Source organism: Caenorhabditis elegans, chromosome III, assembly GCF_000002985.6.
Source record: "Caenorhabditis elegans chromosome III".
Classification (NCBI taxonomy): Eukaryota; Metazoa; Nematoda; class Chromadorea; order Rhabditida; family Rhabditidae; genus Caenorhabditis; species Caenorhabditis elegans.
The window spans coordinates 5499003-5517810 of NC_003281.10; the positions used below are offsets into that span (position 1 = coordinate 5499003).

The following is an 18808-nucleotide window of genomic DNA, read 5'->3' on the forward strand; positions in this document are numbered from 1 at the left end:
ATATAAATTCTGGAACTGAATCAAATTTTCTTTTCAAAATATAACAATTTCAATTAAAAGAACTCAATTTCCGTCTTAAATATAATATCTAAAGAAATCCCGCAAAAATTCTAAATTTGAATTTCCGCGCAAACGATGCTCCGAAATAACGCATTGCACGCTGTTTATCGTAAACCCACACAACTTTATTTTATTTCTCATTTTTCTTATTAAATTAAATTCTTCCAGAATGCTGCGAAATCTCTCATCTTTTGTAGTAAAATCGACTCGCCACATTCAAGTGAGTATTTTAAATTAAAATTTTATCTCTAAAAACCTTTAAAAATTCAGGCATCTTCCTCCGCAACATTCAATGGTGTGATTCCGACTGAAAAGATCGAAAAACGATACACGTTGAGCAGTGGACCAGGCGGACAAAATGTGCAGAAGAACGCCACAAAAGTCGAAATTCGATTCAAAGTGAGCGAAGCTGAATGGTTGTCAGAGTCACTGAGAGATTTGGTCGAGGAGAAGTTGTCACATAGAATTAATACCGCCGGAGAGGTTTTTGATGTTTAATGCTGGAGACACCACAAAACTAATAACTTTCAGCTCATCATTGACAGCGATCGTACCCGAGAACGTCATCTAAATGTGGCTGATTGTTTCGACAAACTTCGTTCCGCCATCTATGCAATCGAAAACGAGCAGGGAAAACGGGAAATGACTGAGAAAGACGAGAAGATTTTGAGAGAAGTATGTACTACCTTTTATCTATTTTTATATCCTATAATCTGGTATTTTCCAGAGAGCCGCCATAGCAACACAGCATCGTCTACAGGAAAAACGAAGAACGAGTGAGAAAAAGGCGTCGCGACGAGCCGCCGTTGAGTTTTAGCTAATTAGCTGAAATTTTGTTCGTGTTTTATTTTTCCGCGTAGGTAGACTCTATTGTTTTTTGTTATTGAGATTCATATATAAATTTTCTGATTATTTGTTTTATTATTATTATACATTCGGAAATATCCCCAGAGGGTGTCAAGATAGACGGGAGGGAGCAGGAAACTTGAGGAGACTGCAGAGAGAATTAGGGCGAACCTCTTCGTGTTTGCAAAGGTCCGCATCACGTGGTATAGTCCGCAGGAAAGGCGTGTTCCGCGCATTTTATCGATTCCTTCTGGTTTACAAATTTGAATTTGTACGGTCTTTCTCAGTTTTCTACAATGTTTCTGTAAGCAGAAAATTCCAGATGAACAGTGATTCATCGCTTCTTCTTCATTCCAAAAATAAATATATAATTCTCATCCTTCACGAGACACCAAAGTCCATGTCCAAGTCCATGATTATTCGCTTCACTTCACATTATTATTCTCTAGTTTCCGATGCTGAGATTTTTTAGTTATTTTCTCTATCTTTGTTCCCTTTTCAGGTCCAACTCCAAAAATTCAATTTTTTCAATAGAAACTCAAGAATTATACAAGTAAATAAAGCCAATAATACGACACCCGGTCTCGACACAACAAATCTTTGTAAAATGCAAAAAGGTGTGCTCCTTTAAAGACTACTGTAGTTGCAACGGAATTTTGATTTTGCGCGCAATATTGCATGCATAGTTGTTCACTTGTTTTGTTAAAATTTAAATTTGAGAGTTTTGTTGTGTTTTTTAAATCTTAAATATATATATATATATATATATTTTTTTTTTTTTTAATCGAAAAACTATGAAAAAATATGAAAATTCCGCGGGATCTAATGGTTTGAAACTACAGTACTCTTTAAAGACGCACACCAATTTGCATTCAACTAAAATTCATTTTTCGTGTCGTGTCGAGACCGGGTGTCGTATTATTGGCGCAAAAATCGCAAAATGTTAGATCTGGATAATATTAAATAATTTTTAGGAAATGGGCGATAAATTTTCGGTTCCAAGAAATGTAGAAAATTTCCAAGAATTTATGGGATTAGTGCTAATGACCTCATATTCTCATGAAGCCCTGAATGACAAAAAAATTAATCAAACAAATGAATAGTGACTCATTTCTAATCTATTGTGACGCCCTAGGATATATTTTGTTATTCATAATTATTATTGTTATGTATTCACTGGGCTTTTCGGTAGACAATTCTAGATGTCTTCTGACAGGAAGTTTTTTTTGGGGAGTTTTCTATGTTTTCAGTCTGCTTTTTTTTAATTTGTGGTTGCTCATAAAAAAGAACATATCTCCAAGTACCACGGGCTAAAATCTCCAATTTTTTATTCGAAAAGTTCTAAAATCTCAACCGAAAAGTTCGAAACCAAGCTTGGTCACCGTATTTTTCTCACGGCTACAGTAATTTTTTTTAATACTACAGTAACCTCAGTGTCAATATCTGGCGTCACCGTTTTGCATTTTCATTTTTCTGGTATTCTAAGAGATCAAACATAAATACCAGAAAATCTGAAACCTTGAAAAATTACAATTAATCCAGCGTTATCCCCAATTGACCCATAATATCAACAAAAGATACGGTCATTTCATCCATCTGTTCTAACATTCTTTTAATGAACGGCATCTGCCTACCCATCTGTTGTATGCATAAATTCTTCTTTCCTTCTCTGCATATAAGTATCTTCATCTTCTAGCTCTCTCTCTCTCTTTCTCACATCTTTTCTAAATGAATCCCTTTAATGAGAATATCTCGTGTTCGGAATACCCACAAGTGCAATGAGCCACCAGTTATTTTTCATTCACATCCAAAAAATGTTCAATTTTATATGTCTAATCTTGTTCCGTTTCGCCCTTTATTTCCCTATTTTCACCCTTTTTTTTCGGGGCACGAGAGTGCCATGTGACTAACCATGTGATCGTTCTAGTAAACAGTACAATTGACCATCTTCTACTGTCATTTCCAAATTCCCATGTTACAGAACGAAGACGAGAATCAAGATGAGCTTCTTCTTTTGATTGACGTCTTTTGAAATCGCGAATCTACTAAACTACTAATCTCAGGATGAACGAGGACTTTGACGGTAAGGGTTTCTCAAAAGATGTTTTTTTTTTCCTGATTCAATCTCTGATGTCTGCCTTATATTTCCAATTTCATTTTCATTTTGGCTTTGCCAAGTCACGCGATTTTCAGTTTTTCTCACTCTATTCGAATTCCGCACGTAGAACATAAAGCTCATAAGCGGTGTTTATTGAGAAAAGATATGGGGGAAAAGCGGATTAAAGTCAGAAAAAAACTTTGAAACCCCCGCATGTTAGAATGTAAGTCTGTGAATTCATGGTTATTGCGAGATCCATGAAATGGGCGGGGCTTATCCTACCACTCCCATTTTTCACTATAAGCTTAGGTTCCGCCTCCTATTACATGGAATTCTTTTTTTTTAATAGAAAATACGGATACTAGATTCCGAAGTTTTCCATATGCTGAACTGTTCAGAACAACTATGGATTTTTCGTTTTTCTTTTTTGGAAAAATTCCATTCCATGATTGAGTTTTTCGCGAATCGAACATACCGAACTGTTTTACCAAACGGATAATCGAAAATGCTTCAATTTTTCAAATTTCTGAAAAATGGAATTGTTTTTGATCTAACGTAACCTAGCCTAACCTGGTTAATCTAACCTAGAAAACCTCCAACTTTGAACTAAAGACTTCAGAGCAGATTATTCGGGTTCAAGCGAAAGTTTCTCAGATTTTTCATTCGGAACGACCTTGACGAACATGTTTCGTTGGCCAAGGTGTGTTATTATTTCACAGAGACAAGGTCTAGCTTCATCTCATTGATTTGAAAAATCTCTCATCTATATCTTTTCTATATTCTACAACAAGCTTATGGCTCCAACCTCACACGGAAGTAAGAGAACTAAACAATATTTTTTCATGGCAAAGAAAAACAGATAAGGTTTCTCTAGAGAATTCACGACTTTTTCATAGTAGGAAGTAAAATTACCAGACGACTAGAAATGAGTGTGTATGTGTCCCTGAAATCTTTACCCCACCTGGCGCAGCTTTGTTTCGTGTGTCGTCAAGTGACGAAACATACAAATACCGGGCGGCACCAATGTGTTCCAGTTTGCCCTTTGTCGACATTTATGTATTGCGTGACACGACTATCGCTCTCAAAAACATGTGACCACATGACCGATCTGATAAGAAGCTTCTTTGATTGACTTTTTGATAAGTGTTTCAACGAGATCTACATTGATGCTTATTATTTATTCTTTCATTTTTTGCCATCTCTTGATGTGTTGAGAGAAAACGTCTTTGTTTCACACATTATGCACACTCAGATGTCGTTGAAAAATGCTTGAAATCAGCGAGTCTTGAGAGAGAGAGAATGGAGATTTAGAGTCTCGTGTGGAACATAGATCATCAAAATTGGCGAGACATAGAGAAGACTAGAGACTGGCCAGCACAAACAAGACTGGTGAAATGAGAAAAAGTGTATGTGGGTGAGAGACGAAGAGATCGGCGAAACACGAGAAAGAAGCGACGACAAGTCCGGCAATCTTCGTGGTGCGAAGGTCTCGCGCGCACACAACCGCACGTCCCGCATTTCAATGGACGTTTTGGGTCAGTAGAGGAGGCCAAACGGTTTCGATCTTACTATCCACCTTTTGTTCTACTTTTCAAGAGCTCTTAGAGAATGTTTGCACACTAACTTAGGTTCTCAGTATCCTCAACAATCTATTGATCTTTTCTCAATTTTTTCCCTCGAGTTTACTGAAAAAAAACCACTCAAACTGGGCAAGTTGTCGAAAGACCTCCAACTTTAATTTATTTTTGGAAACTAAACTTGTCATTTTTTCAATTTTCTGAAAATCGAATGGTTATATTAACTATTTTGAATTAGCGCCAAAATAAAAAGGAGGCGGAGCAAAAACCGTGCCGCACTTTGCATACTGCAAGGCGGCCGCGCAATACATTTTATAATTTTTGCCGCAGGGAAATTTTTTTTTCAGAATTTTTTCGTTTTCAAGGTTTTCGCCTACGCTTTTTAAAAATATTATTCGGAAAAATTGCAAAGAACGTTTTTCTAAAAATTATTAACTAAATTTTCATGAAAAACGCTGAAATTTGAATTTTTAAGGTTACTCGCAATCTATAAGATAAATATCTCATTCATTTTTGAGAGCACGCTGCCACATTTTTCAAAGTTTCAGCAGAATTCGAAATACAATTTGTCTAAAAACTATTTTACATGGAATGAGAGGTAATTTAGTCAGATTTTGTGGGGCAGCTTTTTTATTTTCCGACATTTTCTACTTTCTCAACATAATTTCTCCTCGTAAAGCATGTTACCTCGCTCGCATAATAAAATAAGTTCATACTCTCTTGTCTCTCGTCTCCATCTCATCCGATTTCCCTTTCTTTCTCTCCGTCTCTCCGCCTAGTAGTGTCCTTTTGCCAGAGACAGAACCGCAAAAAATAGTTTCGAAATTCAACGTATTGCCAGCGATACGAGAACATTCCTTTTTTTTCGAAATGCTTGTCGGTTTTCTGTGATTGTGCTTGTCGCGGGCGCTTTTTCTGCTGACCTTGCTCTCCTATTCTAGTCATTTGTGCAGTCATGAGAAAAATTAAATTCAGTGAGCTTCTTCTATCGGTTCAATGCATTTTTCGCTCTTAATTTTACATTTCTTTTTTCTTAAAAAATAATTTTCAGGGTTGACTAGCGGCTCCTCGGCTGCGGCGGGAAAGCTGATGCAAGATGGGATCTCCTCGACGCAGTTGCTCCAAATGCTGCTGCAAAGAGAGAAACTTCTTTATCAGGTAAATAGGTTATTGGAGAATAATCAATAATAATACAATTTTCAGAACTACCCGCTAAGTCTTGCCTCGGGGGAGGGTATGATCGGATGGCGAGAGCGGAACCGTGAGTGCGCCTGGATGTGTGCAGCTGCAAAACGCATCGGATTGGAGATGGATGCCGCTTCATTGGCTGTCTCGATCTTCGACCGTGTCGTCACCAGCGTCAAGATCCCTGGCAAATACGTCAACTGCGTCGCCGTCGGAAGCTTGAGCATCGCCAAGAAGCTCTGCGAAGATCACGAAGAAGACGCTCCAGTTTTCCTCGGTCGCCTTCGTCTCGAGTACAGCGCGCAAGAGCTGAAGCGCATGGAAATCAAGATCCTGGAGGTGCTCCGCTGGGATGCTCACCTTCCGAACCTCAATCGATTCGTTGAATGTCTGCTATCAGAGCTCGACGCGGCTTTCCTTTTGCCTTCAATCAAGTAAGCCCAATTCGTTAAATCTTTGAAATTGTAATTCTTCTCAAGTTTCAGAAAGCACTTGGATTTCCTGCTTTGCGACTCCACGCTGACATCTAACTTCCGATGGAGTGTGCTAGCGCTGTCCACCGTCTCATTGCTCGTCGAGGCTACCAACAAACACTGGCAATACCCAATTAATGCTTTGGCTCGGCTCTGCAAGGTGAGAAAAGTCTCAAATAAATTAATCGAGATCAATTACCCATTCTATTATTAATTTCGAAAAATTCATTTTAATTTTATTTAATTCTCCATTTTTTTCAGATTCCAATGAGCGAAGTCAATCGCTGCCGTGTGAAGGTCTCCAATCTCTGGTCTCGCCACGTACTTCCAATGCCGTCAACATTCCATCTTCTGGCCGATCTGGACGATCAAGACAGCGACATGGACGTCGACTATCCGCTCGCCTACGACTCATCACCCCATCCCCAGGCTCCCTCTGCTGAAGCCTCCGAGTACATCACCTCGCCGGCCCCACGGGCACTTCAACCAACTCCGTGTTAATCAAGCAAGCCGCCACCATCTAATGAGTGTGTGTGTGTCTGCAATTGGCCATAAATATTCTTCTTTCTTTCCATCTTACCATTTCCTTGTTCATCTCACGTTCTATCAGAAAAAGATGACAAGAAAAATCACAAAAAATTGTTAAAATTCTTCACCACATCCACGATTTGTCGACAATTTTCCACCAAAAAAATCGAGCTGGTTCTCTTCCTTTCTCTATCTCTCTAAATTCTAGGTAAAGACACTACCCAGCAAGTTGTAATTAGCTTATGCACTTCTCACTCTTATCACAGCGGCTGGACCGCGACAGATTTATTCCCATCTCCCCCATCCCGTGATTAATCACTTTTCACACAAAAAATCTATGCTCTCTTCTGTACAAGAAGGTAGAACCTGTCGTCTAGCCGTTTTTTCCATCACCCCATTCCCCCACACACCATCTCTCTCATACTAATACAAATTCTATATATATATTCTGTCAAATTTCTTTAGTCAAGACTCCGTCTACTCTAATTTTTCCCCTTTCCTATCCCCCGCTAATTACCCCTTGCGAAGCTATTTCATCAATACCATCATGTTCTTGAAGGACCCCGCCCCCGCGCTTCAAACTGTGGATTAATGAAGATTTTTTTGTTTGAATAAAATGTTAATGTTAAATTTTGTTGTTCTTTTGATTGAAACTTCAGATTCCAGCCGACTTTGTAGAAAAAATCATCCGAAAAAATAAAGTGTATTATGAGACGCAGACAGCCACATGGAAACGTTCCGCCCCCAAACCTTGGGTCTCGTTAGGTATTCGGCGACAAGCCCGTAAATTCAGACGTTTTTAAGTATCTTTTTTGTTTTTTGTGACATTTTCCGTTGTTTTCAATAATTTTTATATCCAAACAATATTTAAAATTCTTGTGAAATTTTATATCATCAGTTTCAACATAAAAACAATTAAAAACAACGGAAAAATGAAAAAAAAAATGAAAAAATATTTGGAAATGGGTGAAATCGACGAAAAATAAATATTTTTGAACTGCTCGTTTTGCTGGCAATTCCTAACGAGACCCAACATTTCGGGACGGAGCGTTTTATTTGGCTGTGGAGCGCGATTGCTCTTCGAATTCAAAACATCTTGAAATTTTTTTCTCATGGAAAAAAACACAAAAATCTCAAGAAAATGTGTTGCTTAGTGTGCTTCTGTAATTAATACGGAAAATTATCTGTACAATAAAATTCAACAAGCATCTGATTTTATTACAGTTTTTGCTGTGTAATTATTGACTTTCGAACAATTTTATTCTGATCGTCACTGACTTTTAACGACAGCAAACATATCGTTGACCAGATGATGAATACTGACAGAACGAAGTGTTGGGGCATACAGTAACCAAACAATTGATTGGCTGATTATTATTGTCTAGTTGAACAGTTTGACCAGAAGAGCACAGATTTGAGGTGTTTGGAGAAGTTGGGCAGATACCATTATTGGGGGATCCCGATGTGCACTGACAGAATGAGTTCTGACATTGAGAGTTTCCAAGGCACTGTTGTGTGATCTGGCATTGGAACCCAATATTAACAGTGTTATAACACTGACCGTTGTAGTAGACCTGGAAGAATATCTACTATTGAAATTGAAATTTTATTATCAAGTACCTGATTCGAATTGCAAGGATTGACAGTTGACTGGGAACTGATACAGTATCCGTACATTGCAGTTGCTCCATTTGTGCACCTGCAGGTTCCAGAGTTACACATGGCTCCTCCAACGCATTGTTGATTCGCGATGCATGTCTCTCCGACAATTGACAGGAGAACACATTGGTTATTGACAAGAGTTTGAGTTTGTTGGCATTTTGAGTTAGTAAATGGGACACAGTATCCAAATACCAATCGGCTAGAAATCGAGAAATGTGTGGCTTTAGACACCTATTATCTTTTTGTTAAAAACAACGAAAATTAAAATTTACTTTCAAGATTGGAACATAGTAATTTGAAAGTATATCTTTTTCTACCTGACTTGATCCTTTATACTCACTAGTTCCCATTGCACGAGCACATCTGATTATTGCACACCGAGTTGTCAATACACTGAGAAGAAATCTGACAATTTTGTCCTGGCGATGCAAGAGTTATGCATTGCGAATTGAAGAGCACAGTTCCTAACTGACATGCGCATTTCTGATTGACATTTGCAAATCCATTTGGACATTGACACAAATTATTCTGGCATTGAGATCCTCCGAGACACTGCTCGGATCGCTGGCATCGGTCTCCAATGTTCACCGAGTTGAAGCATTGGCCACCAACAGATATCTGACCGGTGAAACAGGGAGTTCCAGTTGTGCTACAGGTATCTGAAATTGTAAATTTGAAAATTGAAAAGAGAAAAGGAAAATAACAAAATTACTGGAATTAGTATTAGGGCAGCAAGCACCATTGCTACAAATGTACCCAGAAGCACATTGACTATTTGTGAAACACGTCACAACTTGGCCAGATGCAGAAACTTGAGGGCTTGAGTTAGTTCCGCATTCTGAAAAAATCAGAATTTTGGAAGTTGAGTATGCAAGATAACTGGAGCACTAGCTTTCTTTCCATGAAATAAATTTTCAAGCTTCCGTTCTTTAGGTGTATTAGTGTACTGTACCGTAAGTATGCGGAAAGTGGAGGCAAACTCACGTGTATTTTGCGAATGACAACATAAATAGTTGTTGTAATTACTAGAATAATGACAGATTGCTCCATATCTCGCAGAGACCGAGAAACAACTACATGGATCTTGTGGGGTGCATGTCTGAAATCACAAAAAACCTGTTAATATCACCACGAGTCAAAGAGGATGTTACCAGTGGCTGATTGAAGTTATTATTGGAAGTGAGAGGTATCAGACCAGGAGGGCATTGAGAAAAAGCTAAAACTATAATGTACTACTATCTACATGGTAAGATTACCTGTAATCACAAAAGTTGTCCACAAAGTCAGCAGCAGAATCATAGTTTGTCCGTCTGCCAAAACTCCTTTTGTGGCAGTTGTGAGATGTGTTTGGCAGTGAATCGATGCTCTTCCCCTTTTTGTTTGTTAATTGGAAATCATTTTTTGGATAACAAGCGCTGTGCGCACACTTCATACAGATGACTGTTTCCAGCCGAACATTTTGCAGTTTTTGGGTCGGAAACCCTGTCGGATTTTGCTCCTACAGTGCTAGTATAAGAATGTAGCGGCCTGAACAATTTTCTTTGAGCACCAAGACAATGAAATGCTCCAAATTGAAACTGTCCTGTACAAATTAAATGTGAACTGAAAATAGAACGCTTCTCCAATGCTTTGAAACACAAACTGTCACTGCCGATTTAACAATTTTTTAGCATAAATTTCTTCTACTAATAAACCCAACTACGTCGGTTTTGAATTGCAGAAGTTCAAAACGCCAAAAGGATTTAATTATTTTCAAAATATTTATTCAATCTCATCATTATTAACCGATTCAATTTATCATTTATATCTTTCTCCATCCAAATTCTTTATTATTTCTTCTTTCCAGATGTACTGCGACAACATACATATCGTTGACCAGATGATGAATACTGACAGAACGAATTATTAGGACACGTGGAAACTAAACAGTTGATTGGCTGATTGGAACTGTCTAATTGAACAGTCTGCCCAGCAGAGCACAGATTTGATGAAGAAGATGATGTTGTGCAGAAGTTATTGACATTGGTTGTTCCAGATGGGCACTGACAGAATGAATTCATACATTGTGAGTTTCCAAGACACTGTTGAGTGATCTGGCATTGGGAACCGATAGGTACAGTGTTATAGCATTGATTGTTGTAGTAGACCTGAGATTAGAATTAGCTTTAGCATCACATCTTATATTACCTGATTGGAATTGCACTGTCCATTTGAACCACCTTGACAGTAGCCATTGACATTGGAGGATCCTGATGGGCATTGACAGATTGAGTTCAGGCATTGTGAGTTTCCAAGGCATTGTTGGGCGAATTGACATTGGAAGCCGATTGAAACAGTGTTATAACATTGGTTATTGATGAGCACCTTAAAAACCGAGCTTTAAAACAAACTGGCTAGTAAGTCTCCTAATGTTTTTAACGTTTTTCTAAAAAATGCATCAGCTCTAAATTGAGATAATAATTTAGTTTATGAAGCAAAAAATTACAAAAAAAACTCAACGCATTTTATACATGCTATCATTCATAAAAAGTTAACCCTATGTTCTTCTAGTCTTCAAGTGTCGAGTATTCAAGTTATAACAAATCTTTGCTCTTTTCTGATATGACTCATATTTCAGCAAAGTTACCTGATTGGAATTACATTGTCCATTCGAACCTCCTTGACAGTAGCCATTCACATTTGTTGAACCAGTTGGACACTGACACATTGAATTCATGCATTGCGAGTTTCCAAGGCACTGTTGGGGGAATTGACATTGGAAGCCAATGGAGACGGTATTGTAGCATTGGTTATTGATGAGCACCTGAATATAAAAACCTTATTAAATATGTTTCTTACAGTAAGAATGGTACCTGGTTTGGCTGGCACTGGTTGTTGTTATTGTTGTTTCCTGTGCATACTCCATTCGACTGCTGAGTTCCCTGTGGACATTGACAAATACTACTTATGCACTGAGAATTAGAGAGACACTGCTGCGAACCAACACATTGTGATCCAATGGAAACGTAGTTGTAGCATTGATTGGAGATACATACCTGTACAAAAGATCAATTGCTACTAACAGAGGTTAGTCGTCGTCAGCTCACTTGATTTGTGGAGCACGAAACGCTGCAGAACGTCGAGACACAAATATTATTTGTACAGACAGCGTTGTTCAGACACTGCTGCGAGAAAGAGCAAGAGCCACCGACTTGTACTGTGTTGTAGCACATTCCATTTATTGAAACTTGGTTCGAGTTGCAAGAAGATGACGATGAACTAATACAATATCCGTACATTGCAGTTGCTCCATTTGTACATTGACATGTTCCAGAGTTACACATGGCTCCTCCAACGCATTGTTGATTTGCGATGCATGTTTCTCCGACGATGGACAGGAGAACACATTGATTGTTGACAAGAGTTTGCGTTTGTTGGCAGATTGAGGAGGTGATTGGGACACAGTATCCATACACCAATCGGCTGGAAATTGAGAAATGTGTGGTTTACATTTTTTAATTACATTTTACTTTCAATATTGAAACTGAGAAATATGAGTTTTAAGTTCCAATCAAAGCCAGGCGTAAGTTGGATCTAATAATACCGCAAAGCTGGTACGATAATAAATATGTATAACTAACATTACAAGTACTAAAGTGTCGCGAAAATATGTGTGACTCTACATGATGTAATTTCCACATAGTCGAAAAAAATTATATCATGCCACCTTATCATATTTGATATTATCAGCGATCTACGGAACACTGCAAAACTCACTAATTATTATTACAGGTGCACATCTGATTCATGCACACCGAGTTGTCAATACACTGAGAAGAGGTCTGACAATTTTGTCCTGGCGATGCAAGAGTTATACACTGAGAGTTATAGGACACTGTCCCGAGTTGGCAATTCAGCCCGTTACTGATCACGCATTGCTGATTGACGTTCACATAACCACTGTAACATTGACAAATGTTGTTCTGGCACTGGGATCCTCCTAGACACTGCTGGGTGCTCTGACATGCAGATCCGATGTTCACCGAGTTGTAGCACTGCCCATTGACCATTGTTTGACCCGCCAAGCATCCATTGTTTCCATTTGAACTGCAGGTATCTGAAGTTGAAGTTGGAAAGTAGGAATAGGAAAATGAGATTCTTACTAGAATTGGTGTTGGGACAGCAGGCACCATTGTTACACGTGTATCCAGACGCACACTGTGTGTTTGTAGAGCAGGTCACAACTTGGCCAGATGCAGACACTTGGGGGCTTGAATTGGATCCACATTCTGGAAATATTTGGGATATGTAATTTGGAAGTTGAACTGGTGAAATTGCTCGGATAGAAGATTGATTTCAAATATCGAGGCTCCGTGCTTTAAGTGAATGGATCACTGTAGAGGAAATCTACCGTATTCCGTGTACACTAAAATTGCAGCCAAACTCACGTGTATTTGTCGAATAACAACATATGTAGTTATTGTAGGTACTAGCATATTGACATATTGTCCCAAAACGAGAAGATCCCGACGAAGAATAACAACTGCACGCGTCCTGTGGGGTACATGTCTGCAATTACAGAAAATTGCAACAGAGTTGAAATTTGGAAAAAAATACCAGTGGTTGATTGAAGTTGGAGTTGGAAAAGAGGGGAGTTAGACCAGGTGGGCATTGGGAAACCACTGAAAATCATATTTTGAGATGCTTTCTCTATAGTTTTGAACTTTTTAAAAATTAATCAGTACGAAGTTGTTTGAAAACTTTTGTACCTCGAACAGTCTTTGGTAGTTCGGGAAAATTTGCTTTCAATTTTATAGAAAGTAAGTATTTTTGAACATAAAGTGAATTAAAAAGGTTTAAAAATTTAATTTTATTTCGGCTTATTTTAGTTTTTATTAACTATTCAACAATTTTTCTAGTTATCAATTTTTAAATTGATTTTGTAGAAAAAAACTTAGATTTTTTGTTCTGGTATATTTTTCAATTTTTAGAGATCCGAGATTCTTTTACATTTTTTTCTTCTGAAAATCGAGATTTAGCAAATAACTCAATTTACCTGAAATCACAAAAATCTGCAAAAGTAGAAAAAACAAGCAAATCATGATGGGGGGAGGCACACGTTTGAGCAGTTTGTGCCAAATAAATGAAATAATATTTGACTCTTTGGGGCTCTCTGAGCAAGTCTCTTCCATTTGTTTATCCACCTGCCTTTGTGAGTTTTTTGGGACGGTTTTTTTTGTGAAATTTCACGATAGAGTGTTGAAATGGGTGAATTCATTTGAAAAATCACACGGGAAATATCAAAATACGAAAAAAAAAAAAATAAGAATAGTTCAAGAATACCAAAAAAATATTCACAATCAGAAATCAACATTAAAAGTTGCTGGAACATCGCCTGAAAGTAGTTTTTTTCAGTTAAAATCTAAAAAAAGAACAAAAGACAAGGAATGTGTGGGGCCTAGGCCTGACAACATTTTATTTCGGCACTGTGAGAATCATGTCAAAATGTAGAAAATAAGTATTATTTAAACTTATAGATAGGCATGAAGAAAGGTACCTGATGTACTATTGAAATACTATTGCTAATAGGCTCCGCCCACATCTTGGATTTTCCCTTATTTTCATTAAATATGCTTCCACCACTAAAACAAATTATGACAGTAATCAATCAATAATATACAAAAAAACAGTATATACAATTTAGCATATGTCACTTCGCTGCTGGATTTTCTGCAATCAAACATTCAATGCACGCTGACAATTGCTCGTACGTGATTTTTGTCACTTTTTGGTCTGAAATCTTTGAGATATTTTTAAATAACTTTTCAAATCCCCAACCTTTTTGATATCCATTAATATGAGATTGCACCAAAACCGGACGAAAATCCGAGAAACCCAAATTCATTTGAATTTCCTCTGGTGACTCGGCAGCCAACTTTCTCAAGTGAGTTTTCATCTGAACCGCATCATTTTCCCGCCCAAGCAAGTTTTTTCGAAACATTTCAACAAGTCTTCTTTGATGGTTCATTGATGTTGAAATTGTTTCCTTATCAGTTACTACTAGTATTCGATGAATTTGATTCAAAATCGTCAGTACTGGATCTTGAATCTGGCGGAGTACATTACTACTGACTGTCAGACCATCGGATTGCTTTGAGACTTTGAGCTCTGTGGAGGAAGAGCTTCGAGCCGGATGTTCAGTAGAGCATGTTTGAACACGACGACGACTTGGAATTGCAGATGGAGCTGATGGAAACATGACACTGTACTTGTCAGTGATGCGTGGAAGGCATACAATACTGGAAGGACGTGGCGTCTCCCCGGCTGACATTGAGTGATTCCGACCTGAGAAAATGTTTATATGAAAATATATGAGCAGAAAAAGCTCAAGTATTTCCATTTTTGCCGTTCCCAAATTTCAGATTTAGAACTAAAAAAAATCTGAGATTGTGTTTATCAAAAAATTCTGAAAATTTATTATTAACGTTTTTGTTTCATTTTGAAGTTTCAAGGTTTTAACTAACTCCCAAAAATTTCAGCTTTTTTGAAAAATACTCACGTGGCGCTGGATTAATTGGTGGCAGCTTTCCACTCCCTGATGTCTTTGACGACCTTCCAGGACGTTTATAGGAACTTGTGGAGGAATTCAGGGAGGATGGGGATTCATCGATTTTGATATTATAACTAGATTGTGAAGCAGTCATATCTGAAGTACTTGCTTGTTGACGTGCCACATCGTCAAGATATTCAAGAAGACGGACTCCGCACATTCCAGATACTTTCAAGATGTCTGGTCTGGCAGAAGGATCTGGTGCCAGGCAGGAAGTTATGAGAAATCGAAGATCGTCACTCCACATTTCATTTAACGGGTCGTACTTTGCTTCGACTATTTGCATGGCTAGAGTTAGCATATTTGTTGAATGAAATACCGGTTGGAGTTGACACATTTCATAGATACAGCAACCTGAACATTCATGGATTAGTAACTGGACCATAGTATCTCTTAGTTAACAGTAACCCTGAGATATTACAACGCTACCAATACACTAGTATGATTTCCCTGTTAACACAGCAATTTTTGGGCACATGAGCCCCACAGTAAGAACTCACCAAATGACCAAATGTCCGCTTTCTCTCCATATGGCAAATTCTGTACAATTTCCGGACAACTATAGATAATGGTACCCGCCGCCGATTTCAGATATTCTGGGCCTTTTTGCTTTGCCAGCCCAAAATCAGTTATCACCACTCGCTCGTCTGTCGTCATCATTATGTTATTTGGCTTTAAGTCTCGATGTACAATTTGCTTTTCTTTGTGCAAATAGCGAAGGGCTAACATCATCTGAAAGATTATAAAAGCTTATGAGATTTTTTATAAATATTTAAAAGCTATTTTCAATCTGAGTCTAAAAAAATGTAAAAAATCAAGTCGATGCACAATGTTTTGGGTGCTATAGAAATTAAATAATTATAAAAAAGTTACCTGTACAACCATAGCCCAAATCTTTTTTTCTTCAAAATTTCCTTTCTTCTCCTTCATTGTAATAATTAAGTCACGAAGTGAGCACCCTTGAATCAAATCCATCACAATATACAATCGATGATTCTCTACGAAAATTCGCCGATACCGAACAATATTCGGATGCCTCAACTGTTGTTTAATAATCTTCACTTCACTAATCATATCACCAAAACTTTTATCAGATTCCCTGTCGTTCAAATTCGTCATGAATATCTCCTTGAGTGCAAGTAGTTTAGCCGGGTTTTCCGAATGACTCTGTGCCTTCTTTCGAACTGTGTACACACATCCGAATGCTCCGGCTCCCAGCTGATCAAGAAGTTCGTATTCGCCAACTTCTCCAACTGCCTGTCTTCGTTCATTTACAGTTTCCCAGTCTTTCATTATTTCAATATTCTCTTCCTGTAAATTTATAAATTTCTGTGATTTTTTTATTGAGATTTCATATTTTCCAACAAAAATAACAAGATTTCGAAATTTTTTTCCAAGTTTCAGATTTTAATTACAAAAAACTTACAATAAGATTATCGTACATTTTGGCAATTTGATCGTAATCCGTAAGAACACTATTATAATTTCCAACATCCACAAATTTTTCGAAAATTTCTGTGGGTAACACCTTCTTCAGCAACTGACGGGATCTTTCAAAAGTGTACATTAACCGTAGAACCCGGAAGATCGAACATTGGAGTAAATCCCAAGAATCTATAGTTTCATCTGTAGTAACATTCTTCTTGATAGCCAATAATTTCCCCAAAATATAAACTCCGTTCGCGTTAGACATCAATTGTTGATTACTACTCGCTTGCGCTAATTGAGCCAGAAGAGCCGTGAGCCCTGTGAGCATGGCCACCCAGTCCCCCACAGCTTTTCCAGGTGGTTTTGGGTTGGAAATGGCGGCAAAGATCAAACTTATTCCGCCGAGTTGTGCTATTTCTAAGGACGTTTCATGTTGCTCGGCAAGTTGGGCTAAGGTCCATGCCACGTGCCATTGTAGACGGGAATTTTTGATGGAAAGGAGTCCGAGGAGAGTTGGGACACCGTCATAGATTCGGATTTGTTCTCGGGCCTGTTCTTCGCAGGATAGAATTCGAAGAAGGCTTATGCAGAGTCTGAAAATTCAAAAATCGAGTTGCAGCAGACGTTTTACGGGCGAAATTTATCTAGAGTGTTGGCTAGTTGTTCGGTATGCCCCAGGAGGTGCCGGTCACTTGTTACGCGCTACTAGAAATTATCGACTACTACATAGTTTTGCTCTTGAAATCCCGTAAGACGTCCGCCGCTAGGTTTTCATGTAAATCCCGTCATGTATCGGCTGCTAGTTGTTTCATACTCCTATAGTGCAGGTTGCTAGCTATGTCATGTTAGACCCCAGAAATGTCGGCTGCTATAAGTCGTGAAATGTCTGCTGCCACCTACTTTTGCGTTAAAATATCCCCATCTGGTATGAGCTGAAGGCACACGTCAATCGTATTTGATTCACACAAATTCTCCCGACAAGTTGTGGACCAATCGGAGAGTCTTCCGAGAATCTGAAAATGATTATTAATTTTATTGATTTTTCAGCCACCAACTAACCTCCAACGAATGCTGAAGCACTGTCATTTGCCGCGTGGCAAGCAGCACAAGGACAGCGTCTTCCAAATTACAGTCCACGAACTTGCGCGCATTCTCCCCGTTATCGATTAGTTTTTGTGTTACATCTGAAACAAAAAATATTTATTGAAATTCTCTGAAAATTGAACATACTCAAACAGTTAACCACAGTGACATTCCAGTCGTGTTCACTGCGAAGAAATCTGGACGCAATGAATTGGAACGTCTGAAATTTGCAATTTCGGTAAGATTTTGTCTGATATGTCAGGTTTCTCCAAAATACCTGAACGAATTCCGAGTGTAGATTAACCGAGTGAAACGTCGCAATTCGTGTCTTGTCCCTGAACAAAGTTCGCGCCAATCGAAAAATAAGAAAAACCCATTTTTTGGCCGGCCGGCTTTCGATGAATTCTCTGAAAATTAAAATCGAAAAATGTCGGATGTTAAGATGGTTATTGCGGCCGACACAATATGGGATCATCAGGTTAATAATCCAGTAGTGTGTGGGCTGCTTGAAAAATATTCTGGATTGTGGAGATGAGCCGATGCATCACGAGACGAGTTCTCTTACCTGCAACATATCCGGTTTCTAATTAGATTTGTGGATAGTTCGTGGATTGAAAGACTGTCTAAGTTGTTTTCCAACTGCTCTTCTCTGAAAAATCATCGATAAAATATTGGCGGTTAAAATTCAATCGACAAAATAAAAGCCCCGTAATATGTCGACTGCTTATTTTATGAAAAACGTTCTATAAAACGCCGAATAATGTTAGCTCCAAAGGCGCTCTGACCCATTATTTGTCGGCTGTAAGGTAACGTCTGACACCTTCTGGTGTCGTAAAATTAGCAAGCAGCCGATACTTTCCAGGTGCCCTCAGAAAACCAAAAACTCACAGAAACGTAGTTAGCAGCTCACATTCAATCCGTGCATAGCCAATATCACCAAGTTTGAATAATGATAGAGATTCTAAAAGTTTCTGGCCAACCTCCTCTGTCATCTCATTTCTGCAAAAATTCAGAAATTCCTTGAAATTTGCCAAAAAGAATCAATGCACAAAAGAAGCAAGAAACTCTTCAAAAGAAAAAGAGATTCAGAGAAGAAGCACGTTTCCATGTCGAAATTCTTTCAGTGAGAGGAAGTGGGAGAGCACAAGAGCACAGAGAACAGGAGAGCATGTCTCCATTGACAACTCGAAAAACTGCTGGGCTCCGTGAGCACATACACATATATATGCACATAATTCGATTCCTCTTGACGTACTTTCACGGTTGGGAAATTGAAGGT

At 38.3% G+C, this 18808-nt stretch overlaps 5 protein-coding genes and 3 non-coding genes across 11 annotated transcripts; 3 read left to right on the forward strand and 5 right to left on the reverse strand.

Moving 5' to 3' along the window:
* The first annotated feature begins 226 nt into the window (after window positions 1-226).
* Window positions 227-974, forward strand: mrpl-58 (Large ribosomal subunit protein mL62). The gene is made up of 4 exons (NM_065773.7): window positions 227-280; window positions 331-543; window positions 592-735; window positions 788-974. Exons 1-4 carry the CDS (start codon window positions 230-232, stop codon window positions 875-877), a joined length of 498 nt encoding a protein of 165 aa, NP_498174.1. The 5' UTR covers window positions 227-229; the 3' UTR covers window positions 878-974.
* A 1908-nt stretch (window positions 975-2882) lies between these two features.
* R02F2.1 (Cyclin-like domain-containing protein) lies at window positions 2883-7398 on the forward strand (the record flags this gene model as incomplete). 4 transcript variants are annotated; one of them, NM_065774.6, is made up of 5 exons in its annotated part: window positions 2883-2989; window positions 5633-5739; window positions 5785-6200; window positions 6246-6399; window positions 6501-7398. In NM_065774.6, the coding sequence occupies exons 1-5, from the start codon at window positions 2971-2973 to the stop codon at window positions 6738-6740; spliced, it is 936 nt and encodes a 311-aa protein (NP_498175.1). In that variant the 5' UTR covers window positions 2883-2970. The 4 variants fall into 4 exon arrangements, with proteins under 4 accessions (NP_498175.1, NP_001359962.1, NP_498176.1 ...); NM_065775.7 differs by having other exon boundaries at window positions 2888-2989; window positions 6252-6399; window positions 6501-7397; NM_001372588.3 differs by having other exon boundaries at window positions 5785-6399.
* Window positions 7399-8008: 610 nt separating this feature from the next.
* On the reverse strand, window positions 8009-9767 carry D1044.7 (EB domain-containing protein). The gene is made up of 7 exons (NM_065776.5): window positions 9686-9767; window positions 9581-9645; window positions 9414-9528; window positions 9142-9267; window positions 8770-9088; window positions 8388-8628; window positions 8009-8341 (listed from the first exon to the last, which is right to left on the reverse strand). Exons 1-7 carry the CDS (start codon window positions 9726-9728, stop codon window positions 8048-8050), a joined length of 1203 nt encoding a protein of 400 aa, NP_498177.1. The 5' UTR covers window positions 9729-9767; the 3' UTR covers window positions 8009-8047.
* Window positions 8996-9016, reverse strand: 21ur-14912. Its single transcript, NR_052312.1, has one exon.
* A 400-nt stretch (window positions 9768-10167) lies between the features above and the next one.
* pqn-25 (Prion-like-(Q/N-rich) domain-bearing protein 25) lies at window positions 10168-13600 on the reverse strand (the record flags this gene model as incomplete). Its single annotated transcript, NM_171123.6, has 10 exons — window positions 10168-10576; window positions 10617-10793; window positions 11056-11232; window positions 11282-11464; window positions 11516-11891; window positions 12186-12525; window positions 12572-12697; window positions 12857-12977; window positions 13026-13090; window positions 13465-13600. 10 exons carry the CDS (start codon window positions 13598-13600, stop codon window positions 10259-10261), a joined length of 2019 nt encoding a protein of 672 aa, NP_741140.1. The 3' UTR covers window positions 10168-10258.
* A 309-nt stretch (window positions 13601-13909) lies between these two features.
* nekl-4 (Serine/threonine-protein kinase D1044.8) lies at window positions 13910-18521 on the reverse strand (the record flags this gene model as incomplete). Its single annotated transcript, NM_065777.7, has 11 exons — window positions 13910-14201; window positions 14247-14753; window positions 14968-15372; window positions 15519-15750; window positions 15892-16329; window positions 16445-17039; window positions 17347-17459; window positions 17506-17630; window positions 17677-17936; window positions 18095-18178; window positions 18418-18521. The coding sequence occupies 11 exons, from the start codon at window positions 18519-18521 to the stop codon at window positions 14119-14121; spliced, it is 2946 nt and encodes a 981-aa protein (NP_498178.3). The 3' UTR covers window positions 13910-14118.
* On the reverse strand, window positions 17115-17317 carry D1044.13. The gene has a single exon (NR_052313.1). It is a non-coding gene; the product is annotated as an Unclassified non-coding RNA D1044.13 (non-coding RNA).
* Window positions 17220-17362, forward strand: D1044.11. The gene has a single exon (NR_052314.1). It is a non-coding gene; the product is annotated as an Unclassified non-coding RNA D1044.11 (non-coding RNA).
* Window positions 18522-18808: the final 287 nt, after the last annotated feature.

Bases quoted from the DNA above. Each gene is read 5' to 3' on its own strand.
- mrpl-58 (NM_065773.7), top strand. From the start codon at position 230: ATGCTGCGAAATCTCTCATCTTTTGTAGTAAAATCGACTCGCCACATT. The intron at 281-330 runs GTGAGTATTTTA...TTAAAAATTCAG, and splicing joins AATCGACTCGCCACATTCAA to GCATCTTCCTCCGCAACATT. The intron at 544-591 runs GTTTTTGATGTT...AATAACTTTCAG, and splicing joins GAATTAATACCGCCGGAGAG to CTCATCATTGACAGCGATCG.
- D1044.7 (NM_065776.5), bottom strand. From the start codon at position 9,728: ATGATTCTGCTGCTGACTTTGTGGACAACTTTTGTGATTACAG. The intron at 9,646-9,685 runs GTAATCTTACCA...TTATAGTTTTAG, and splicing joins GACAACTTTTGTGATTACAG to CTTTTTCTCAATGCCCTCCT. The intron at 9,529-9,580 runs GTAACATCCTCT...TTGTGATTTCAG, and splicing joins ATAACTTCAATCAGCCACTG to ACATGCACCCCACAAGATCC.